Source organism: Lutra lutra, chromosome 8 (assembly GCF_902655055.1).
Source record: "Lutra lutra chromosome 8, mLutLut1.2, whole genome shotgun sequence".
In the NCBI taxonomy this organism is placed as follows: domain Eukaryota; kingdom Metazoa; phylum Chordata; class Mammalia; order Carnivora; family Mustelidae; genus Lutra; species Lutra lutra.
Window position 1 is genome coordinate 127,657,190 of NC_062285.1, and position 26,854 is coordinate 127,684,043.

Here is a 26,854-nt window from a genome sequence, read left to right on the forward strand (position 1 = left end):
TTCTGTTGTTTTAAGCCACAGAGTTTGTGGTAATTTGTTACAGCAGCAATAGGAATGAATACAGGTGTACAGATAAAGCTTTGCAGAATTTTAAGCCTAAGAAATGTCTGTGCGCATTAGTATTGATTCTGTGACATACGTAAACTACAGAAAACTAAGGATGAACACAGCTAAAGTGGTTCAAATTGCTGTGATTCCACTTATCTGCCAAACATAACAGCCATCTTTCTGATTCATGGCTTGTACCTTTTATTGGATTGCTGGTGGCGTTTTGCAACAACTGTCACACAATTTTCATTAACAACATTCATTATTCTTACCTTAAATTCTTTTGAAATATGTAGCTGCTATGAGTGACATTCTTATATGTCAGCTGTTTGTGTGTGAGCAACAAAGCAAGGGGCATGGTAAGTTGTCAATTTTATTTTAATACCCTCCATTATAACTATCAGAATTTTCTCACTAAATTGACCTTCCAGGAATCACTCTAAACTAAGATGGTGAGTGCTGAAAATCTCTGAAGACTGACGTGCAAGAAAAATTTAGATTCTACTCATATCACTACTCACATGCAGGCAGAGATATTTTAGAATGCCTTGTAATTAACTAGCTGGCCTCCCTGTCGGTTTCTACAGATTGGAGCTACCTAAGGATGATCGTGATTGTTCTATGGCTTCAACTAAGCCATCTTTTTTTTTTTTTTAAAGATTTTATTTATTTATTTGACAGAGAGAGAGAGAGAGATCACAAGTAGGCAGAGAGGCAGGCAGAGAGAGAGGAGGAAGCAGGCTCCCTGCTGAGCAGAGAGCCCGATGTGGGGCTCGATCCTAGGACCCTGAGATCATGACCCGAGCCGAAGGCAGCGGCTTAACCCACTGAGCCACCCAGGCGCCCCTAAGCCATCTTTTTAAAGTTAACCTCAAAGAATGAGAAATCCATCAACATTCTGCTTTTCAGATCTTGCCTAAAAAGAGAAAAGCTGACAGTTTGTCAAATCAATAAAATTATGTACATACCAGAATTAGATAGCCATGGAGTTATACAAATAACTGAAAAGAGTTCTTAAAATTCTCTCTCTCTTTTTTTAAAGATTATTTATTTATTTGACAGAGAAAGATGGAACACAAGCAGGGGGCGTGGGAGAAGGAGTGGCAGGCTCCCCGCTGAGCAGAGAGCCACTCAGGCGCCCTCTTAAAATCCTCTTAAAAGTATGCAAACAAGAAGAAAGAAAGGGCAGCAATCACTATGTACAGATATTCTGGTTGCTGGCCTAACCGCATCCTTTTAATAGCTTTTAAAAATTACTACTGTTTAAACATTACTGTATGAATGAATAAATGCCTTTATATCTTCTCGGCAAGTCATACCAAAGCATATCATAGTTCAGAGCTTAGATTATTTTCTACTAACTTTCTATTTTTGCTTCTATTTCAAGATCTCCTACCCATATGCTGCCATTTAAATTTTTCTGTATGGATACTAATCCCCTGATACTTTCTGCTAAGGCAAGATACTCTTCCAATATTTCCCTAATACTAAGTATTCATTGAAAGGGTCATTTTTTTGGTTACAATCTATTCTGCTGTTGGACAAAGAACATAGCAAAATCACTCAGAAAGATTCCTGTCTATTTCCATGTGCGTATGACATCCTGAACAGCTTCTATTCACATTAACTGGATAGCTTTCCAAAGAAATAAAGCATTTCACCAAATGTTATTTATTTAACATCCATTTATGTATATGGCCCTATGGGAGTCAGATAGATAGATTGATTGATTGATTGAGAAAACACAGAATTTTGTCCTCAGAAGCTTATACCCTCATAAGGGAAGGTACTACATTTACACAAAAAGCTATAATGATCAGTAAAATGTAAAGAACCATCACAAGAGACGTTATCAGTGAAGGGCTACAGGAATTCAGAGGAAAAGATCAATTAACATCAGGGAAATGTATGAAGTTAGCAATGAAAATGAGTCCTCTGACTGGCCTCAATGAAGGGGAAGGGAATGACAGAAGAAAGAAAAGGGAAAAATCTTGCCTGACAGATGAGAATCAGTAACTGACGCAGGAGAATCAGTAACTGCCTTGAGTCCTGAGTCTGGCAGGAGTCACAAGCACAAGAAAGGGAGGAGCAGGGACAGGAAAAGATAACGTTTCTGCTGACACCCAGAGGCTGTAAACACAAGGCTAAACCTTTAACTTTTTTAACTGAGCAACAAAGACTTAGGTGACACAGAATAAAGTCAACAGGAATAAACAAAGCTCTGGGCTTGTTTTGCCCTTTTTGTGGGGAACTGGTGAGGTACAAAGGGTAAAAATCCTGTATTTACCTCAGATATCAGAAATCAGCAAATTTTATCAGAACCAAAGGAAACACATTGAATGAATGTAGAGTGAGCTTCGGGACATGCATCCAAACTAACAAGAGGGGAGCTGTTCCAAGTCATTCTAAGCATCCAAAATTCTAGGTGAGGAGTTAAGAGAGACTTCCCTCAATGCCCTGTTCTTTGGGAGCCGTGTAACACATGCCTCTATTTGTAACAAAAGCCTAGAGCGGCCATGAAATCCTCTTATCTCTAAAGACTGCTAAGTGTTTCCAACATAGCTCAGGAATTAAACTTTGTTTCCAAGAACCAGGCAGCACAGCAGGATGAATGGGGTTTCTGAATTTAAAAGCGCCTGTTCCTAACCTCTGTAGTGAGATGACCACTAACACTGCGCTGGTCTTATGAGGCCCCCTAGTGTTCACAATGAAGACACATACTCCAACACGGGCATCAGAAAACCCTTCATTGTTACATCAACTATAATTTTAAGACAGAGAGAGATTGATTTAAAAAAAAAAAAAAAATTCAGCACACATGATTTTCCCCCAAAGTTGATTTGCCTCCTGGAATCTCATATACGGAGTCTATTATACCATGATAACAACTGTCGTATTTATTAGGATAACCTTCTTCAGTGGCATTCTCTTACCTTCTTAGTCTAGGACTTCAACTGAGGAAACATCCTGATATTCAACCAGCTAGCTGAGAAATGGGTTACAAACGACTTTGAGGTATTTTGAGCAATCAAGTCTGCAAATAAGATACCTTTCCTGTTTCTGTATGCAAGAGAACCCATCCCAGAAACACTACCAGGCTTCTCATTCCATCTCCACCCCACCCTCAAAGTTTCTGGCAAGACCCATAGAATAATAATAGGTAGAAACACTTCACTCTCTTCTCCCCTTCTTTTCTCCTCCCCACTCCTCCTCACACACTTGTCTAATCCGTAAGACTAGGGAAAGGAACACTAACCATACCTAACTCATCTTGTCTTTTGGGATCCAGCCTATTGACGACAGTCTCCCTTCCCCAACACAGTTAGCAGCCCATTTCTGTGGGGGAGATGAGGTCTACAAGTCATCCAGCTGCCTGCCTATGACTGGAGGAATGAATGAATGAAGAGTAGAAGATTATTAAGCCACATTCTTTAATACTGGCATATTTTAATCCCTAACGTCAGTATGAATTTCTGAACTGTATAAAAGAGAGAAAAAGTATGACCAATTATCACTCCAAAAATAAATTAAAGCAGATTATCCCTGTACTATCACAACTCCTTTCTGTGCTTCACTTGACTGGAAGAGGAAAGAGTCGAACATTGCCCTAAATATACTTGTCCATACAGCACTCCTTGTATATTTCACAACAACAATGAAAACTCAAGACCTAAATGAACAATATCTTACTACATTTAGGCCATTGCTTGTTTATTGTCTTCTGCCTTGTTTCAAGTGGACATATCGTATTTCTAAATGAGAAGCATTTTCCTTCAACATCAAGTTTTATTGACCAACTCGTTAAATAATTTAAGGTAACTTTATATACTAAATGGCGCTTCCCTTAATAAATGACTGCCTTTGTCAAGTTAAAGCCCTTTCTTTAGTTCAAAAACATGTATCTGAGACTTACTTCTTCAAACCAAATGTACTTTAGACTTACTTTAAAGAATACCACAAATCTGTATAGAATTATTTATTATTTATTATTATTTGAATGGACTCTGAATAACCCATTATATTTAATTCCAAATTAACTTACCAAGACAGGAGTACAAACCCTGACTTATCCAGGCTAATATGGCAAGAGTTATGAGGTCGCCAAAACTAGCGGCAATGGGGGTAGCAACGTTATCAGGATTTATGCCAGTCTTCTTTGAACCAACGATAACGCCAACCATTATTATTCCTAGAAGAAAGAAAACTCATTACTTTTTATGCTGTGATTTAGAGAAAATCAATCCCCTGCATTCTGAAATATAAAGGCTAGACCAACAGCCCATCAGTTCCAGTCAGACTGCTTAGATAAGTTGACTAAAGCAAACAAAACATTTTACTCTAATGCTTTGGCAAAATGCCTTTCAACAAATTCCAAGTAGGGATCATAGAAGATCTCAGAAGTTCAGTGTTGCATCTGGAGACCTGAAAAGCTACTGTAAAATAACATTAAAGCTAAAGTTTCAGATTTAATAACGTGTATGTCTCAGGTGTAATGTATTTGTGTGTACCAAACCCGAAGAGTTTATTTTAACCCTCAAAGTATGAAAATGTCAAAGAAAGGTGAGGCATATTTATATGCACAGCAACTGGGAAGAAGACCAAAAAAACGGATTTGTCTACATGGTGGTAGCCAGAATGCTTGCTTCGTTTTATTTTTTAAAAGTGATGAAGCAGGGATGGGGATACCTGGGGGGCTCAGTCGGGTAAGCGGCTGCCTTCGGCTCAGGTCATGAACCCAGGGTTCTGGGATCGAGTCCCACATCGGGCTCCTTTCTCAGCAAGGAGCCAGCTTCTCCCTCTACCTCTGCCTGCCACTCTGTCTCGCTTTCTCTGACAAATAAATAAATAAAATCTTAAAAAGAAAAAGTTTAAAAATAAAAGTGATGAAGCATTCAGAGGGGTGAACTAATTAAAATTTGAACACTAGAGGCCAAAACACAAAAAGCAGTCTCTAAAGAAGTTTCTTTTTCTTTTTTTTTTTAAGATTTATTTATTTATTATGAGAAAGAGTGAGCAAAAGGGGCTCGATCTCACAACCCTGAGATCAGGACCTGAGCCTAAACCAAGAGTCGACACTGAACCAACTGTGTCACAGAGGTAACCCTATAGGGTATTATTTAAAACCAAAGTTTCTATGAACTTCCAACTAGAGAGGATGAAAATATGACTGTATACTTGCACTCCTAAATATTTATTTTCTTGAATCATAGAAATGGTGAGGGAGGGTGACAACAATTATAACCATACCCCGTTGCATACATTTTTCTCAGGCCAAAATGTAGAGGATGCAGGTGCGGAGAATATTCAAGATTAGTGCACTTAGATGCTAGCCATAAACCAGTACAGAAGCCTAAATATGGCTACAGGAAAAAAAATCCAACAGAATCTCCCTGCATTCTTATACTGACAATGACTCAAAATGATTTTATTCTAGCATACTCATTTTATAGATAATAATACGAGGTCCTGGGAATAGGTTTTAAGTGAAAGTCACAGAACTTGCAAGTAACTCTAGTCCCGTGTCTTCTACCAACCCATAAAGGCAAAATTATTAAAAGTAGAATTTTCGTCTTGCTTCAAACAATGTCTCACTTCTTATATTCTGGAGACATTTTCAATCTACAGACTCACCTTTTGCATAATATTGGGGAAAAATGCAATAGCAGAAAAAAATTTTAAATGCATTATGTAATAATCAAGATGCAATCCTACAGAATTCTTCTTTCAAAGTCAGCACATTTAAAGACTGATAAGGAAAGTTCTCCTAGGACAGAATGCCATCCATATCTTTTCAGCTGAAAACAGATATTTTGCCAGCATGGACCAGTAGAAAGAGCTGGGAGTCAGGAAACAGCCTGTAATTCTCATTTTATGTAAACCAGCTGATGAAACTAGAGAAGTCACCTTACCTGGGTCAGTTTTCTCACCTACAAAGGGTGGTTAATAGTACGTGGTATACATATATAAAGGTCAAGGTCTCATAAAATTAGAATACACATTATTCAAAGTAAGGAACCTTAAGTAAATATATTTTAAAGGTCTGGATTCTTATGATTTTGAAAATCCTAGGCAATAAAATAGTTTTTACTGAAAATTTTTAAACAAACCTCTCTAAAGAAAACAAGATTAGAAAGAAAACAGAACCAAATGAACTTAAAGAAAAAGAAGCTAATGCTTTAGGGTTTGTGTGTTTGTTTTGTTTTTTTTTTTTTACCAGAAATTAATTTCCTAGTAGCTTGGGGTGCCTGGGTGGCTCAGTCAGTTAAGTGGACTGCCTTCAGCTCGAGTCATGATCCCAAGGTCCTGGGATCAAACCTTGCATCGGGCTTCCTGCTCAGCAGAGAGCCTGTTTCTTTCTCTCCCTCTGCCTGCTGCTCTGCCTACTTGTGCTCTCTCTCTACCACTCTCAAATAAATAAAGTCTTAAAAAAAAATTCCCAGTAACTTAACTTCACCCTGCTTTGGCCAGTGTTAACTCCCCTGAATTCTGGTAATTCTATATAGAGACAAGAAACTACCCCTAATATAATTTAAGTACCAAAACAAAATGCTCGAAAATATTTTGGAAGTCAAGTCTTAATTTTAATAAGATACCCTAAATTCCCAGAACCTAACCCAAAAAGTTACCTTAGCACTTGTATAATCACCTGACATAAGAATTTACTATTTTTCACCTTTTGCTGGTGATATAAGGGTAAGAAGATGGTAATTTTATAATAAAAAGAACAAAGTCTTTATCATTATGATTTCATAATAAACTAGTTCTCCAGTGCTGAGTTCTTAATCAATAAATACAACGAATGATATCCCAAATGAAAAATACTAATGTAGTTAAGTTTTTAAATCTTTGGGCTCTTTAAAAGTCTATAGCCAGCAATATACTGGGTTGAGCATACGGTTATATTTGTATTGCCACAGAAAGAGTGAAGAAATTTTTTTGAAATCTCAAACTTCAAAAAATTTTAACACAGGGACTGCTTTTGAAATTTGGAATTCCTAGAATCCTTGTTACTCAAATGACAAACCGTAAATCCTCTGCATGATTTCCAGAAAGGAGTTTCTCAATTAATTTAATTTACCGAAACTAGTAAATACCTAGATTTTTTTTCCCGAGCTCATTGGGAACTCTACCAGAATACCCAAGGTCAGGAGACAACTTCAGATAGCATGTTCTAAGACAAACAATGATTAGAACATATTATGAGCAACTATATGTCAGCAAATTTGACAATCTGGAAGACGGAGGCATTCCTAGAGACATATAAACTACCAAAACTGAACCAGGAAGAAAGAGGAAACCCGAACAGACCCATAACCAGTAAGGAGATTGAAGCAGTCATCAAAAATCTCCCAACAAACAAGAGCCCAGGGCCAGACGGCTTCCCAGGGGAATGCTACCAAACATTTAGAGAAGAATTAATACCGATTCTCCTGAAACTGTTCCAAAAAATAGAAATGGAAGGAAAACTTCCAAACTCATTTTATAAGGTCAGCATTACCTTGATCCCCAAACCAGACAAAGACCCCATCAAAAAAGAATTACAGACCAATATCCTTGATGAATACAGATGCGGAAATTCTCACCAAAATGCTAGCCAATAGGAACCAACAGTACATTAAAAGGATTATTCACCAGGACCAAGTGGGATTTATCCCAGGACTGCAAGGTTGGTTTAACATCCACAAATCAATCAACGTGATACAATACATTAATAAAAGAAAGAACAAGAACCATATGATACTCTCAATAGATGCTGAAAAAGCATCTGACAAAGTACAGCATCCTTTCTTGATCAAAACTCTTCAGAGTATAGGGATAGAGGGTACACACCTCAATATCATCAAAGCCATCTATGAAGAACCCACAGCACATATCGTTCTCAACAGGGAAAAACTGAGAGCTTTTCTGCTAAGGTCAGGAAGAAAGCAGGGGTGTCCATTATCACCACTGCTATTCCACATAGTGCTAGAAGTCCTAGCCTCAGCAATCAGACAACAAAAAGAAATTAAAGGCATCCAAATTGGCAAAAAAGAAGTCAAACTATTGCTCTTTGTAGACGATATGATACTATATGTGGAAAACCCAAAAGACTCCACTCCAGATCTGCTAGAACTTGTACAGGAATTCAGTAAAGTATCAGGATATAAAATCAATGCACAGAAATCAGTTGCATTTCTATACACAACAATAAGACAGAAGAAAGATAAATTAAGGAGTCAATCCCATTTACAATTGCAGCCAAAACATAAGATACCTAGGAATAAACCTAACCAAAGAGGCAAAGAATCTGTACTCAGAAAACGACAAAGTACTCATGAAAGAAATTGAGGAAGACTCAAAGAAATGAAAAAATGTTCCATGCTCCTGGATTGGAAGAACAAATACTGTGAAAATGTCTATGCCACCTAAAGCAATCTACACGTTTAATGCAGTCCCTATCAAAATACCATCCATTTTTTTCAAAGAAATGGAACAAATAATCCTAAGATTTATATGGAACCAGAAAAGACCTTGAATAGCCAGAGGAATGTTGAAAAAGAAAGCCAAAGTTGGTGGCATCACAATTCCAGACTTCAAGCTCTATGACAAAGCTGTCATCATCAAGACAATATGGTCCTGGTACAAAACAGACACATAGATCAATGGAACTGAATAGAGAGCCCAGAAATAGACCCTCAACTCTATGTTCAACTAATCTTCTACAAAACAGGAAAGAATGTCCAATGGAAAAAAGACAGTCTCTTCAACAAATGGTGTTGGGAAAATTGGACAGCCACATGCACAAAAATGAAACTGGACGATTTCCTTACACTACACACAAAAATAGACTCAAAATGGATGAAAGACCTCAATGTGAGAAAAGAATCCATCAAAATTCTTGAGGAAAACACAGGCAGCAACCTCTTCAACCTCAGCTGCAGTAACTTCTAGGAACATCGCCAAAGGCAAGGGAAGCAAGGGCAGAAATGAACTATTGGGACTTCATCAAGATCAAAAGCTTTCGCACAGCAAAGGAAACAGTGGACAAAACCAAAAGACAATTGACAGAATGGGAGAAGATATTTATTTGTCAAGGACACATCAGATAAAGGGCTAGTATCCAATATCTATAAAGAACTTATCAAACTCAACACCCAAAGACAAATAATCCAATCAAGAAATGGGCAGAGGACATGAACAGACATTTCTGCAAAGAAGACATCCAGATGGCCAATAGACACATTACTTGGCATCAGGGAAACACAAGTCGAAAGCACAGTGAGAAACCACCTCACACCAGTCAGAATGGCTAAAATTAACAAGTCAATAAATGACAGATGCTCGTGAGGATGTGGAGAAAGGGGAACCCTCCTACACTATTGGTGGGAATGCAAGCTGGTACAGCCACTCTGGAAAATAGCATGGAGGTTCCTCAACAAGTTGAAAATAGAGCTACCCTACAACCCAGCAATCACACTACTGGGTATTTACCCTAAAGGTACAAATGTGATCCGAAGGGGCATGTGCACCCGAATGTTTATAGCAGCAATGTCCACAATAGCCAAACTATGGAAAGAACCTAGATGTCCATCAACAGATGAATGGATAAAGAAGATGTGGTGTGTATATATATACAATGGAATACTATGCATCCATCAAAAGAAATGAAATCTTGCCAATTGCAATGATGTGGATGGAACTAGAGGGTATTATGCTGAGCGAAATAAGTCAATTAGAGAAAGACAACTATCATATGAGGAATTTGAGAGGCAACATGGGAGTTCAGGGGGTAGGGAAGGAAAAAATGAAACAAGATGGGATTGGGAGGGAGACAAACTATAAGAGACTCTTAACTCACAAAACAAACTGAGGGTTGCTGGGGGGAGGGGGGTAGGTTATGGACACTGGGGAGGGTATGTGCTATGGTGAGTGTTATGAAGTGTGTAAGCCTGACGATTCACAGACCTGTACCCCTGGGGCTAATAATACATTATATGTTAATGAAGAAAAAAGAAATAAAGCCTGTTCTATACTTACTAAGGCTTATATATATTTAAGCGTATCTGAAATAAGACATTTTAAAAGCTTATAGATAAATTTTCTCTTCTGCCTGCACTCTTGGTGGGAATGCAGACTGATATGGCACTCTGGAAAACAGTATGGAGGTTCGTAAAAAAGTTAAAAATAGAACTGCCCTACAGTCTAGCAATTGCACTACTAGGTTATTTACCCTAAGAATACAAAAAAAGTAATTCAAAGTGATACATGCACCCCAATGTTTATAGCATTATCTACAATAGCCAAACTATGGAAATAGCCCAAGGAGTCCTCAAGTGATGAACAGATAAAGACGATGCGACAGATCCATCCATATACAATGGGATATTACTAAGCCATAAAAAGAATGAAATCTTGCCATTTGTAATGATGTAGATGGAGCGTACCACGCTAAGTGAAATAAGTCAGAGAAAGAAAATACCATATGATTTCACTCATATAGGGAACTTAAGAGACAAACAAATGAGCATATGGAAAAAAGAAAGAGAGGCAAACCAAGAAACAGACTCTTAATGGTAGAGAACTAGTAGTTACCAGAATGGAGGTGCCTGGGGGGAACTGGGGGAAACAGATAAAGGGGATTAAGAGTACACTCATCTTGATGAGCACTGAGTCATACATGGAAGTGTTGCATCACTGTGTTATAACACCTGAAATTAATATTACATTGAGGTCAACTAACAGGAATTTAAATAAAAATTTAAAAATTTTCCCTGTTGATCTTACAATGAACAAGCATCATTTTAATAAAAATAGTCAACATGGAAAACAAATTATTTGAAAGTGCAAGACTGTGGGGCAGACATTCATAAATTTACTTGCCTTGTAGAAGAGACGCAATGAAAGCAGTGGCTACACTGCTGGAACACAGAAGTATGGAATGGTCGAGGTAGTACTTCCCCTCCGGAATCCAGCCCAGGATCACCGCCGCCACAGCTGCTAGAAAACCAACCACTGTCGCTTGAACCTAAAAATTGTTTCAGGAAGTCCAACTGAATTATTCATTTCAAAAACCAGTTTTTACTTGATTGTGTAAATATGCATACCAAAAAATCCGAAGAAAGCAGTGCACACAGTCCCTGAGCTGCATCATTACCTTTTGAAGAAGCTACTCTATTTTAGTGTGAATATTCCCAAAGGCAGTGAGTTCTCAAACCGTCATAACCGGGTGCCATTGGGGTCCTGAATAGGGTCCAGGAATCTGTTTTTTATCAAGCATCCCAAGTGACTTTGATGGTGTAACCCACAGATCATCTAAGAAGACTGAAAGGTACCCAGTCCTTACAACTGAACTTTGACTCTCCAGAGGCAGTGCTAGTAAGAAATTGGATTTTGTGATCCAACAATAAGAGTTTGCCTCCTGGCTATATTGCCCAATCTTGTGGCAAGTTATTTAAAATTTGTTCATTCAACAAGTATTTATTGAGAATCTAGGGGTGCCAGGGTGGCTCCATCAGTTGAAAGCCTGCCTTTGGCTCAAGTCATGATCTCAGAGTCCTGGGATCGAGTCCCACTTGGGTCCTTGCTCGGTGGGGAGCCTGCTTCTCCCTCTGCCTGCTGCTCCCAGCTTGTGCGCTCTATCAAATAAGTAAAAATAAAATCTTTAGAAGCTATACAAGGTGGTTGGTCTTGGGCCACACAGTGATCAAAATAGATTTATCCCCTGTTCTCCCCCAGCTCTTGGTTGGTGGGTGGGTGTGTGGGCGGGTGGGAGAGATATTAAAAAGTAACCTCACGAATAACACAATCATGACCTATTAAGTAACAACAGTAATACTGAATTTGAAAATTGAGATTTAAATGAGTTACATAATATAAAAGTGCTTCCCACAGTGCTGGCACAAAGGAACCCGGCGACTAAAGAAAAGTAACACTGGGAACTCATAGAATCCTATTAAGTAAAATATGAGAACTAAAGAAGCCCTAAGGGAACCTAATCCCAAATTCTTCATTGTATTGGTGTCCTGGACTCCTCTGACAGCCTGGCAAAAATTTTGTAAAGATTCTTTTCTCTATGAAAACACAGATGCACTCAAGACTGAGAAGAATTTCTAGGTGCTCACAGACTCTCTGAAGCCAGTCCATGTGGTGGAAGAATCCAGAGCCATCTCTGGCTCCCATCCTGACCATCTGCAGGGAAGGAGGATTACAAGGGAAGGGTGCAGATGAAGAGTGGAAGGAAAAATTAAAAGCTGGGATGGAAGGTCTTAGAATGATGTGATGAATAATTTACATTGCCACTCGTATTACCTGGTAAGAGCTTAGAATATTTAAATAAAATGGAATATATTTTCCAATTTTTAATTTATATATTAATTTATAGTAGCCTACTTGTTAAATATTTTATTACCCCTGAGTAGGTTCCTACAATTTCAAGCTGGAAAGGAACATTGACATCTCTAATGCAATACTGTGATTTAAAAGAAGAGGATGAAGAAGCCCAGAAAAGTTAAGTAAATTAACAAAGTTTATACAGCTGGTTAATGTTAGAGCTAAGATTAAATCCTGGACTTTCTTATTTCTAACCCTGTGATCTTAGAAGCAGCTACACAGATATTTTTTTAAAGCCCATATTCAAAAAATTCTTTTATTTCTATGTCTTTGAAATGCAATACATGAAATTACTGTTCTGCAGCCATGTTTCTCAATATGATGTCCTAATCAAGCTAAGATTAAAATTAGTGAGTGTCGGGCGCCTGGGTGGCTCAGTGGGTTAAGCCGCTGCCTTTGGCTCAGGTCATGATCTCAGGGTCCTGGGATCGAGGCCCGCATCGGGCTCTCTGCTCAGCAGGGAGCCTGCTTCCCTCTCTCTCTCTCTCTGCCTGCCTCTCCGTCTACTTGTGATCTCTCTCTGTCAAATAAAAAAAAAAAAAAAAAAAAAAAAAAAAATCTTTAAAAAAAAAAAAAAATTAGTGAGTGTCCCTTAAGCCCACTTGCTAGAGAGTTACTAGGAGGCCGTGGTCATGTGTCTTGGGCATAATAGGAAGTAGCTGGGGAGGAAGAGACATTTACCTGAGATCAGAAGGAGATATAATCTATATAATCCAAGATTTAGTGTATATGTAACTGACAATCTAATGTGCTCATTTATATGAACATTAGTAACATTAACAAATTAAGAAAAACTCTTAAACATATGACTATAATATATAAAAGTTCAGTTTGAAGAAGATTTACTTTTAAAAAAAATCAAAATAGAAAAAACAGAACCTAAGCAATTGAAGTGCCAAATATTTGTACAGATATTAACTCAAATACTCAAATTCTGGCTCTGTAACACATGATAAAAAATTTATATATTTTATATACTTTTCAATATTTGGAAGAACCTGACCAATTTCTAGAGAAAGAAAATTTTTTAGAGGTCATGAGTATCCGTTTATTCTATCATTTCTTCAGGGTACTAAATTATTGTCTTGGATGCCCTGAAATAATTAACTGGTAAAGTTAAGAGGGCTAAAATTTATTCCACTCTTGCAAGTAAAACCCTAGATGTATAAACCCAAGACCTGTAAACAAACACATGCATCACTTACCTGCTTTAAAGCCAAGTTGCCAATTATGAGGTTCCATTTTTCAATGGGCGAATCCATCTTCCCAATATTTACCTGTTAAGATAGATACTTTCATCATGTATCACTGACTAATTTATATGCTTTCTCTGTTTAAATGTTTAAATAAGCATATGAAGTCTTAAAGCCAAAGATAATTCTTTAGCACATCTGATGAACGCACATTGTACTTTATTTTGTTTTTTTTAAAGATTTTATTTATTTATTTGACAGACAGAGATCACAAGTAGGCAGAGAGGCAGGCAGAGAGAGAGAGAGGGGAGAAGCAGGCTCCCTGCTGAGCAGAGAGCCCGACGCGGGACTCGATCCCAGGACGCTGGGATCATGACCTGAGTCGAAGGCAGAGGCTTTAACCCACTGAGCCACCCAGGCGCCCCTCACATTGTACTTTAAATATAATTCTGGATTCACCACCAGTCCTGTATCTCACATTTAGCTTGTCCAAGATGTTTAGAAAAATATATTTTCTAATTTAATTAGTAGCTCACAAGAACTAGTGGACCAATCAGTCCACTGTTTACAATTAACATCATCAAATGTTAACCTAACATGCCAAATTTTGTGTACTGAGACCCAATATAAATAATTACACAATTTTGAGCTGCTGGCATTTTATGCCATATCATGAAACTAATGTAATTTGAAGAATTACTGACCAGAAAACCCAGGATTAAACAAATCATTTATATGTACATAATTTATATTTGAGTCAAGACTAAAATTGTTAGCAATAAAAATTTCATTCAGTTCACATAAATTTTGATCGTGTACCTCAATATTAAAATTTATACATCTTTCTGCTAAATGGAAGAATACTCCCTGAAAAATTATTCAATTGCTCTATAAGCAAAATCGTCACTTTTCAATCATTTAGGATTCAAAACATGTATACCCAAATATGTCGAGTTTTTCTAATGCAATCATTTGGAAAGCAGTGAACGATCTTTATTAATAAAAAACATACTGAGCTGCATTTCAATTATTCATCATCTGCTTGGTCATGGAAGACAGGTGAACGGGTGAAGTGGGAGATATGTAAGGGTTGTTATTTGTGGATAGTTTATGGACAGACTAGAGTTTAGCTCACTGGCTTCAAGCCAGCAGATTAAGTGCTACGTCAATATTCCCATCAACATTCCCATTATGGATCTGGAAAACAGAATTTTCAAACCTCCCTCTGGGCTCCCTCTGGGCTCTAGACTCAAAGAACCCAGCAATGCAAATATTAAGATTTTTCAGTTTTTCAGTATAATTATTCATGCTGTCTTTATTTACAGGTTTCTTCCCTAAACTGGCAAATCTACATTATTCATGAAATTTATGATTGTAGCTCCAACAACCTCGGGCTTTGCCTCAGTGTGTAATAAGGTACAAGCAACATTTAAAGGTTTTGTGTTCAAGAAATAGGCATGAGAGAAATTAGTGTTATCTTTAATAACTTTTAGGAAGAGGTCTATAGGAAGCAATCTAAAATGATTCCATGAGACAGTATAAGATGTCAAGACCCCAGAACTGCTTGATGATCCATAACGGTGATCAGTAGAGGTAAATCACACATATAGGAAGGTCTAGGAGAAGGTCAAGAAAGGTGAGTCACAGATGAATAAATGCTATGAATTAGGTATGCTACAGTGCCAGATTCACTTGGTACGATTGCCACTAGTCCCTTCTAAAGCCTGGAACCACCTTCCTCAAAATCCTCTTCCTTAAGCTGCAGGTTACAGTCTGCCAGTGACAGGACCTTGCCTAAGATTTGGAAGGCAGAAGCAAAGGAGAGACCATTATTTCTGTAAGGTCTTGGTAGTCAGACACAGTAGGCATCCAGAGGTTTACACTGCAAGGCACCCATGTCTTTCTTCCCCTGCTCCAGTGCCTCAGGCTATTTCTCTGACCCCCCCCTCCCCCCATCACAGATCTTTACTTTTCCCACATTTGTGTAAGCCCAAATTGTTCTATCAAATTCCTTACTGCCACAGTATTTACCATGGCAGTTCTACTGACCAAACCCATACTGATAGAGAACAACGTCACACTATTTAATTAATGTTTTGTAACTGATGAAGATCACAATTTCTAAGTCCCTTCCAGATCTCTAAGTCTTGAATCTAGAGTCCTTTTAGTTTATCATGAATAATAAATAGTAAGTTAGTGTAGGATGTGAAATAAAACATATTTCACATTTATGAAATATAATTTATAGTGTGAAATCACACTATATTATGTGTAATATATGTATTATGTGAAATAAACACAAAGTGGAATATATTCACAAATAATAATCACTTTTTTTTAATAAAGCAAAGATTTTTAGAAGCAAGGATTTTATTTTATTTTTTTAAAGATTTTATTTATTTATTTGACAGACAGAGATCACAAGTAGGCAGAGAGGCAGGTAGAGAGAGAGGAGGATGCTGAGCAGAGAGCCCGATGTGGGGCTCGATCCCAGGACCCTGAAATCATGACCAAAGCCGAAGGCAGAGGTTTTAACCCACTGAGACACCCAGGCGCCCCTAGAAGCAAGGATTTAAAGAAAAAAAAAAAAAAGAGAAAGGAGAAGTGACAATCCAAATTTAACTACTTAGGGAAAATAATTACGGTACGGGTATGCGTTGGGGGTAGAAGTAGGAGTTGGCGGGATACAGAAAATTGACCTTTGTTGCCTCCATATTATAAAAACTGAACAAAAAATTGGGCTGCCCTACCGTACTGTTCAGTGGCCTAGGATTAATACGAACAATCAAACTTTTTCAGAGTAGAGAGGAACAAGAATGAGTGTTCTGTCTAAAGGCCTTTGCTAAACCTACTTTTATTAGATTAACTGACCTGATGGTATTCTGCTACAAAAACTAAGAACTTGGAAGGTGACCAAGTATAGTGGGATGTGATCTGATTAAGACTTCTACATAACCCAGATTAATTAATTTTAAGGAACTAGAAAAAATAGACCAATATTTTTGCAAAGACACTAGCTAGTTTTAGCTACTTATTTTTAAGGATTTTATTTATTTACATATTTGTCAGAAAGAGAGCACAAGCAGGGGGAGCGGCAGGCAGAGGAAGAAACAGGCTCCCCGATGAGCAAGGAGCCCAATGTGGGACTCAATCTCATGACCCTGGGATCATAACCTAAGCCAAACACAGCCAGTGAACCGACTGAGCCACCCAGTTGTCCTAATGCTAGCTCGTTTTAAAATGAGTAGAGCTGGGGAGCCTGGGTGGCTCAGTGGGTTAAAGCCTTTGCCTTCGGCTCAGGTCGTGATCCCAGAGTCCTGGGATCGAGCCCCCACATCGGGCTCTCTGCTCTGCAGGGAGCCTGCTTCCTCCCCTCTCTTTCTCTGCCTGCCTGCCTCTCTGCCTACTTGTGATCTCTCTCTCTCTCTGTCAAATAAATAAAATCTTAAAAAAAAAAATAAAATGAGTAGAGCTGAGGTGGTGAGAGCCTGAAGATATGTTAAATTCTGGCCAATGTTGTGTTTTAATGCTTTCTATCTAAATGCCTTAGGTTAAGTCTGAGGTGTGTCTACATTTTATAATCTCTATACCCCTCTTCTTCATAGATGTATATGTTACTTATCTGACCCTGAAGCACATGAGTTACGGATAGGCTTTAAGATTATTGGGACAAGGGGTGCCTGGGTGGCTCAGTGGGTTAAAGCCTCTGCCTTCGGCTCAGGTCATGATCTCAGTGTCCTGGGATCGAGCCCCACATCAGGCTCTCTGCTCTGCGGGGAGCCCTGCTTCCCCCTCTCGCTCTGCCTGCCTCTCTACCTACTTGTGATCTTTCTCTCTCTGTCAAATAAATAAGTAAAATCTTAAAAAAAAATTTAAAAAAAAATCTAGATGCCTGAAACAGGTTTCATTTGTATCTAACAACCAGACAAGAACTGGTAAAATTTAGAATTGTGCCAAATTTAGGAAACAATACTGAGAGTGTAACTATCTCAAAATTATGCCATAGTAACTAATATTATTACTTGGGGTTTAATTTTTCTTTATTTTAGAAGTTCTACAATGTGAACTAGAAGTATAACTTAAAATTATTAGGGAAAGGTTTTGCCCAGTTTTTCACATTTCTCTACTGGAACTTAGTTAAGCTCAATGAAGGCAGGAACATTTTCTGTTTTATTTATTGCTGATTCCCTAGCACATAAGAGCACTTGGCATATTGTAATGGTTTGGAAATATTTTTTGAATTAGTGAATTAAAAAGGTAGGATGTTACAAAATAATTTCAGAGAATCAAGATTCCTCTGAGCAGACATTTGAGGCAACAAAAATCAGTTTTGGCTAAAGTGGAAAAGTGTTAATCAAACTATGTTAGGTAATTTGCTCCGGAAAATAGATTTATAGGCTTTAAAAATATGTTGTCTTTAGGACAGTGGATGCCATTTTTGACTCTTTTATATTTAGCATCCAGAAGCAGAAAATTTTAGACCTCAGATAACAGAACCTAACCCCAACAATTTATAGAATCACTGTAGTTGGATTCTTTTCTAATTATATACTACTGTTATATATCCACAACAATTATCTACTATAATATATATCTACTATTGAAAAGGTTAAAATCCAGGAAAAAATTTTGAAGTTAATCATTATAATCTAGAGATAAATTTTGACTCAAGTAAGAGGGCAAGATAAAGCTGATTTGAATTCATCATTATTAAATCTCCCTTGTTAAAATAGGAAACCTTCTTATTGAAATATCTTTTTTATCTGGGAACATTTAACCTTTACCTTTATAGAATAATAAGTTATTGTGTTTTTTTTAAAGATTTTGCTTATTAATTTGACAGACAGAGATCACAAGTAGGCAGAGAGGCAGGCAGAGAGAGAGAGGGAAGCAGGCTCCTTGCTGAGCAGAGAACCTGATGTGGGGCTTGATCCCAGGACACTGAGATCATGACCTGAGCCGAAGGCAGAGGCTTTAACCCACTGAGCCACCCAGGCACCCAGTTAAGCATCTGTTTTGATTTCAGCTCAGGTCATGATCTCAGGATCTCAGGACTGTGGGATTGAGCCCAAAGTTGGGCTCTGCACTCAGCAGGGAGTTTGCTTGGGAGTATTTTTCCTTCTCCCTCTGCCCCTCTCTGTCCCCTCTCTTCCTCTCTCTGGTTTCTCTCCCCTCCTCTTAAAAAAAAAGAGTAAGTCTTTAACCTAGAGTTGCTTTAATAGTTGATACAATATCAGAATTAGAAAACAGCTGGCAATGATTCCCTAGCACTCTGTAGGAATGGTAGTACTTCACCTAGCAAACATGAGATCAAATTGTCTAAGCATGAAAATATCATACACTAGGTGAATATAGTATGTTATCATAGCTTAATACCACGAGTTACTAGTTTTCCATCTATTAATTTGTTTACTTTTATCCCTCTCGAATCCTGAGAAATTTTCAAGTGACTACTCCTGGTATTTAATTTCAGCTAATCCATCAGGCAATCATGTCATCTCTCTCTGAAGATTAGTTCTGGACTTCCAATTATGTCTCACTATATCCACTGCTACCACCTTGACCCAAGCTTTAACTCTAGCCTGTATTACTGCAACAGACATGTCTCTCTGCTTTAGTCTTTAGCCCTCTGTACCTCTGTCTCAACACAACAGTCAAAATAATCTGTTAAAAGGTATCTATCAGATCACAGCACTCCTCTGTTCAAAATCTTCCAATGGCTTTCCATTTCCCACAACAGGCAAAGTCCTTACAAAGGCTCACAATGTGATCTTACGCCCAGTTATTTTCCCTTTCTCTCACTGGGTCTTCGCCCACTGGCCTCCAGGTTGTTCATTTAACACAGGGGGTCTCAGGCTCTGACGTACATAAGAACAGCCGGTTAAATTACAGATTGCTGAGCCACACCCCCAGAGTTTGAGATTCAGTAGCTTCGGGGTGGGGCTGATAATTTGCATTGCTAGCAAGTTGCTAACAGTGCTTATCAGAGACCGCTTGTTGAGAATCATAGATCTAACAAATCAACAGCATTCCTGCCTCTGGCCTTTGACATTGACTGAGCTGTGCCCATCTTAAATAGCCTCAAAAAACAAAAAGGAAACAAATTAGTAGAAAGAAAAGTAATAACTCATGGCATCAAGCCATGAAAACACAGTATATTCATCTAGTTTATGGTGTCTTCATTGCTTAGAGATCTAGGTAATTTCTTCAGTGTGACTCACATATCTTATCATCACGGAGGAAATTCTCGATCTATCGAAGACATCAATTCCACCTCCACCTCCCAAAGAAAGGCCCAGCGAGCTCACTCTGCAGTCAGGACCTTGGTTATCATATCCTCCCATGGGCTTTGCTTTTAATCAGCTTTGGACTTGCCCTCTCTTAAATATGAATAAATGTAACCAGACATTTGATGGAAATATCTACCATAAAATATAAATGCCACAACACATAAAGTTCAAATTAAACATGAATATTAAATTCACCTTTATTCAATGTTAATGGTAATATAAGCAAATTAATTTGTAGCATATCCCTTATTACCTGGCTTCCCTACAGCGGAGCCTATTTCAAAATAGAGTGGCCTGTTCCATTTCTTATTTGAATCTAAACAAATACTGGAGAATGCTCAAGAATGTTCCTTTTCGAAATATTTTCTCTGAGATAAGCTAGCCAAAATTTTGGTTTTCCAGGCAGAGTTATCCAGTTGCTTAAAAGCTTGTATGCTTAACTATATTTATCAGAACAAAGTTCATTTTCCAACAAAATGAAACTAAAGCTACCTTGTAACTCTCATTCCAGTAACTTCCTTTTCCTTTAAATGTTGCCCGTTTTGTTTTTCAAGACCTCTTCCTTATTCCCCTCTCTGGCCATAAACCTCTTGGATTGAGTTTTACCTTCCTGACCCACCGGTTCTGAAAGCATAATGCAAATGCAGATCACTGGGGAAAAAAGATGGTATATGGAACACATGTATATGATTTCACTAACCCTGAAAACATCAGTAAAGCCACATAAAAAGGTTTTTTTTGTTTGTTTTGTTTTTTAAGATAAAAGCTAGCGGTATAATGGACATTCTGGTGGAACACCAAGTGTGAAAATCAATATTCAGGTGACACCAAATGTCACCATTATATAATGAATATATGATGAATATCTTCTGAGATATTAGAATGTGAAATTTAATCAAATTTTTAAAAAACTGTATTACCATCTTAGTATTACATTTTTTAGAGATCATTTCTTAGCACTGAGAGCTACTAGGTTGATCCCATGGTCACTATACTTTCTATATGTAACACAATACAGATGCCCACTTTAAAACAAAGTCATTGGAGAATCGAGATTGGTTTGTGCTAGTGTTACCAATTTAGATACTTCTAAGAACGATGGTGTTACCAAATTACTGGACTTTCTTTCCTCTCACATAATAATTGATGAAAATTTGAAATCTCCTCTTTAATTCTTAGGTTTGGAGATTTGGTTGATGGTGACAATGCAATTTCATTGAAGTAGTTCCGTAAACTGAAGTTTTGTACATTGCTTGATGATGCTTTCTAAATATTTTCAGATAAGTCTAAGATTGCTGTTCTAACATATTTTTTTAAAATATTCTTATATGGACTTAATGGCTTCATAGGATTGTTTGAGAAAACCTGGTCTTTAAACCTTGGATCTAAAAGTTTAACAACGGAGCAATGTAAGTGGATTCCATGGCGCCAAAAAGTAATGAATTTCCATCTGTATCTATCACCAACACAGCTATTCAGTTTCTTGGTTACCTTTTGATATGCAAATCCCCCCCCCCCAGTTCATAGATGGACTCATTCACTGTAGCACCTTTAAACAAATAAAAGAACTTAACTTCATATACTAAACGTCCTGTAATTAGTAATAACCTCTGATAGCTTAATTTTTGACTTAAATTAAATTGGGTAGATAGTTCCCTGAAGTGAACCCCACTAGGCATGATTTTTTATTATCTTTTTATTAACATATAATGTGTTATTTGACTCAGGGTACAGGTCTGTGAATCATCAGGCTTACACATTTCACAGCACTCACCATAGCACATACCCTCCCCAATATCCATAACCCAACCACCTTCTTCCTATCCCCCTCCCCCAAGCAACCCTCAGTTTGTTTTGTGAGATTAAGATTCTCTTATGGTTTGTCTCCCTCCAGATCCCATCTTGTTTCATTTTTTCCTTCCCTACCCCCCAAACCTCCCACTCTGCCTCTCAAATTACTCATATCAGGGAGATCATATGATAATTGTCTTTCTCTGATTGACTTATTTTGCTCTGCATAATACCCTCTAGGTTCCATCCATGGCGTCGCAAAAGGCAATATTTCTTTTGATGGCTGAATAGTATTCCATTGTGTATATATACCACTTCTTCTTCTTCTTTTTTTTTTTTTTAAGATTTTATTTATTCATTTGACAGAGAGAGAGGAGAGAGATCACAAGTAGGCAGAGAGGCAGGCAGAGAGAAAGCAGGAAGCAGGCTCCCCGCTGAGCAGAGAGCCTGATGCGGGGCTCGATCCCAGGCCCCTGAGATCATGACCTGGGCTGAAGACAGAAGCTTAACCCACTGAGCCACCCACGCACCCCAATATATCACATCTTCTTTATCCATTCACCTGTTGATGGACATCTAGGTTCTTTCCACAATCTGGCTATTGTGAACATTGTAGCAGCATGATTTTAATCTACATAATTTGGTTTCACAATGGGGAACCCCCAACAAATGCTACAGTGAGAGAACAATGTCCTTTGGGCTTCTAAAAATAACTCAGAGCCCTGTAGGGGCTTTGGTTTTAAAAACCTTCCTAAATGACAATTTAGCATATGTAGCAAAAGCTTTAAAAGAATGCATTTTTGGGGGGCACCTGGGTGGCTCAGTCAGTTAAGCAGCTGCCTTTGGCTCAGGTCACGATCTCAGTGTCCTGGGATCAAGCCCCACATCGGCTTACTGCTCAGTAAGGAGTCTGCTTCTCCCTCTCCCACTCCCCCTGCTCACACTTGCTCTCTCTCATGCTGTCTCAAATAAATAAATAAAATCTTAAAAAAAAAAAAAAAAAGAATGCATTCTTTTCCTGAACAGTTAAAATCCTAGAATACGCCCAAAAGAAATAAAAGAATACGGAACTCTATGTATAAAAGTATTCGTTATATTGGGACACCTGGGTGGCTCAGTTGGTTAAGCAGCTGCCTTCGGCTCAGGTCATGATCCCAGCGTCCTGGGATCGAGTCCCACATCGGGCTCCTTGCTCATCGGGGAGCCTGCTTCTCCCTCTGCCTCTGCCTGCCATTCTGTCTGCCTGTGCTTGCTCTCTCTCCCTCTCTCTCTCTGACAAATAAATAAAATCTTAAAAAAAAAAGTATTCATTATAATATTGTTTATATAGCAAAACATTAGAAAGAGCCTATATATCTAATAATAGATTATGGACTGAATTATAGGAGAGCTATGTAAGGGAAAAGTACATAGCCAATAAAAATAATGGCACAGGTCTATATTGATATAGAAAGATGATCATGGTATATCTTCAAACTGATTATCACAGATTTTAAGAGAGTATATGCTATCTGTAAGTATAGATAGCCAAGTACAGATGGCTACCTATATAGATATAGATAGAAGGATCTATACCAAAATATTAATATATGATTTTATCTAGGTGAAGAATTTGAAGTGATTTTAAATTTTCTTCTTTGTAATTTTTTTTTCTTCAGTTTTTGCTATAAGCATGTATTACTTTTATAACCACAAAAGGTTTAAATACCAGTCAACCAAACACTGAACCATAAAGAATCTCAATATCTAAACTGTCCCATGTCTTAAGCACTGATAACTGCTAGAATGCCCTGGAGTAAAATGAGGCAAGTATACTACTTCTCGGGATAAAGGAGGGCCTGTAATTCACAAATTAGCCAACCTAGAGAACTTCTGGGATATTATCAACCATTACTACTTAGCATATCCCTGAGGTCCAGAAATTTATCAGATAGAGGGGGAAAAAAAACTTTCCTGATACAAGTTCTCCTTCTCAGAAACAGTATAGGTAATACACATACTTAGAGGTGGGAAAAAAAAAACTTACTGCAGTGGATAATCTGGATGCCAATGTCATTTCCAAGTTCCCTTTGAGACCAAGAAGTGCAGGAACTAAAATGAAAACTTCTGTTACCTTTTTGAATACCTCCCAGTGCTGCAAGGAAAAAAAACAAAACAAAACAAAACAGAATTTTCTGATGCTCTTGAAAAAATACTTTAGAAAAACGACATTTTAAAAAATCTTAGCCTTTTTTTCCTGCAATGTTGTATTTACATTTTGAATGACAACACAGGTCATCTAATCAGTGAACATTTAGCTTAACCCTATTCTCCACAGCTCTGAAGCCTTGAGTTGCTTTAGAAGATCGAGTTAAATTGGAAGTGATAGCTGATATAGTCACTACATCCCAAATACATCTAGCTTGCTACATGACTGATACCCTTAAATTTTACTTTATCCCTTAATGAGGACAGGAGTCAGTTTAACTAGTAGTTAAGAGCACAAACTCAAGAATGAGATCATCTGGATTTGAATCTTGGTTCCAACACTCATTATAACAACCCCACAGGAAAAGTCTAGTAATATTATATTATTATTTTATTTCACAGATGAAGAAACAAAGATTCAGTGAAGTTAAATGATTTTCCCAAGGCTAGAAGATGGGACAGAGAGGCACCTGGGTGGCTCAGTGGGTTAAGCCTCTGTCTTTAGCTCAGGTCATGATCTCTGGGTCCCAGGAATGAGCTCCACATCAGGCTCTCTGCTCAGTGGGGAGACTGCTCCCCGCCCCCTGCCTGCCTCTCTGCCTACTTGTGATCTCGCTCTATCAAATAAATAAATAAAATCTTTAAAAAAAATTTAAAAAAGAAGAAGAAGAAGATGGGACCGAGAATGAACCTTGGGAGTTCATCCTTGAGTCATCCCATGTTCTGGTCCCCATTTTAGGGAGTGAGGCAAGAGGCTGCAGTGTACAGGATCCATAAAAAAGCACTAAATTGGAAATTAGAAAATTTGTGATTCTAGGGATGGATCAGTCACAACGTAGCTGCGTAATCCTGGATGAGTCATGTCTTTCGGATCTCCATTTCTTCATCCATGAAATGAAGATACTGTCTGACAGCCCTGTCTAGTCCTTGGGAAAATACCATGATAATGAAAATAACATGTTAAAGTACCTTATAAAGTGAAAGAAATCACTTAAAACAAATCACTTAATAACACAACTTACTACTTTATTAATGCCATTAAGAGGTGATTGTTCCAGGAAAGACTTTATGGACTAATCTTGATTTATGCCAAAAAATATCAAGAATGCAGCCTTGTCATTAATACCAAGACAGGTAAGAGAAGTAAAACTTAAGTCCATCAGATAAATGAAAGAAAAATGCAATTTGTCCCCAGAGCTGCCCTAGAGGTTGTTTCAAATAGGTATAGAACTAGGACCTAAAGAGGTTAGGAAATGTTTATCAGATCCGTGTTTGGTAAAATCCTGGTTCAAAGAATATGCGAGGGAATCCTTCCAGGGTTCAAGTCAATTAAGGATGAGCCTTTAAAAAAGCACTGGGGGCCCAGCTGATCCCAGACTTCTTAATCTGCCAAAACACTAAGAAATAATCTTCCCATGTTTTACAGTGGGTTAAGAATTCTGCTGTGCTTGTGGGATATGCCTCCTTCAGAGGTTAAGAGTGGTGGTGGTGATAATGATGATGATGATGATGAAAAAGGTAATATTAACAATATTCAACATCCACTGATTGCTTGGTATGTGTCAGGCACTGTTTTCTTTAACTTTACTCATTTAAGCTTCACAATAGAACTATGAGATAGGGTCATTTTTAACAATTCAGGGATACATTTTACCTAGGTCATCATTTTAAGACATCTAGCTATATGACTTAATTTTAGAAACATGAGATATCCAGATATCTCTACCAGTCTAGCTCGCATATGTCATCACACTTTGGGTCTGCTGGGATGAACACCTTTTGGTTACTCCCATCCTTTCCAAGTTCGATTCAAATCAAACACTCCCGTGAGAATTACTGTGAAGTCACTGTCACCTTAGATTGCTATAATAAGAACACTCCATTACTGATTTCCTATCTCATGCCAAATAAATTCTATATTCTTTTCCCTACATCTGCAGGGGTATGCTTCTAAAAGTTCCCAAACTTTCCCAGTTTTCATGACACCCACCAGGGCAAAAAAAAACACCTAAAAGTCCTATTTATTAAGTAGCTGGTCCAAACAACTTAACACATATTTTCTAACAATTTTTTTAAAGATTTTATTTATTTGTCAGACAGAGATCACAAGTAGGCAGAGAGGCAGGCATAGAGGGAGGGGGAAGCAGGATCCCTGATGAGCAGAGAGCATGATGCGGGGCTCAATCCTAGTACCCTGGGATCATGACCTGAGCTGAAGGCAGAGGCTTTAACCCACTGAGCCACCCAGGCACCCCTATTTCCTAACAATTTAATAGCCATTTGTAGAAGTAAAAAAAAATACACTGAAAAAATATTTTACGTCAAATCACCATAATGACTTATTAATGGGGTGTGTGTACCTGTTGGTCACTGCACAACTTCTCAAACCTTGGAACGGGACACTGTCACCTTCATTTCTTGTTCTATATTGATTTTTCTGTGACATTTGCTTTTTTTCACAGCACCCCTGAAAATCTAGCCATCAAGAGAAATGTGTGATGCAATGCGGAAGTGTTGAACCACCCTGAGTGTGTAGAATGTCCAAGAAGTATCACTGTGCTTCCCTCAAAATTTTTTTAAAAATCCCACAGCAACCCTGGAGTGTCAAGAGACAAGCATGTGGCCTATAGAGTGGTGAGAGGTAATACAGTACTTTAGTCTAAAGAAGGACTTTGGGGTCATATTACCAAGGTTGGAATTCTGACTCTTCCTGCTTTTACTATGTGACTTGTGTGATTTACCAAAGTTTACTTAACCATTCAACTGTTGAAGGTTACCTGGGTTGTATTAGGAAGCAGTCCACTTTATTGTATTACCTGGTTGGCTATTATGAATGAAGCTGCTATAAACGTTCATGAACCAGATTCATGTGAACATGTCTTCATTCTCTGGCATAAGTGCCCAAGAATGCAATTGCTAGGTTTTATGATAGTTGACATTTAGTTTTAGTTTTTGTATGTGTGTTTGTTTTTAAGA

At 38.0% G+C, this 26,854-nt stretch overlaps 1 protein-coding gene across 11 annotated transcripts in view; it reads right to left on the minus strand.

The window, feature by feature from the left end:
- SLC41A2 (solute carrier family 41 member 2) overlaps positions 1 to 26,854 on the minus strand; it is a 127,421-nt gene that overhangs the window by 59,039 nt on the left and 41,528 nt on the right. For 10 of the 11 annotated variants that reach the window (XM_047742206.1, XM_047742201.1, XM_047742196.1 and 7 more), the window contains 4 exons: positions 23,718 to 23,825; positions 13,623 to 13,694; positions 10,909 to 11,053; positions 4,091 to 4,237 (listed from right to left, as the gene is read on the minus strand). In XM_047742206.1, coding sequence (XP_047598162.1) covers positions 4,091 to 4,237; positions 10,909 to 11,053; positions 13,623 to 13,694; positions 23,718 to 23,825 — 472 coding nt within the window. The remainder of the gene's footprint in view (positions 1 to 4,090; positions 4,238 to 10,908; positions 11,054 to 13,622; positions 13,695 to 23,717; positions 23,826 to 26,854) is intronic. The other variant, XM_047742205.1, reaches the window with a different exon arrangement.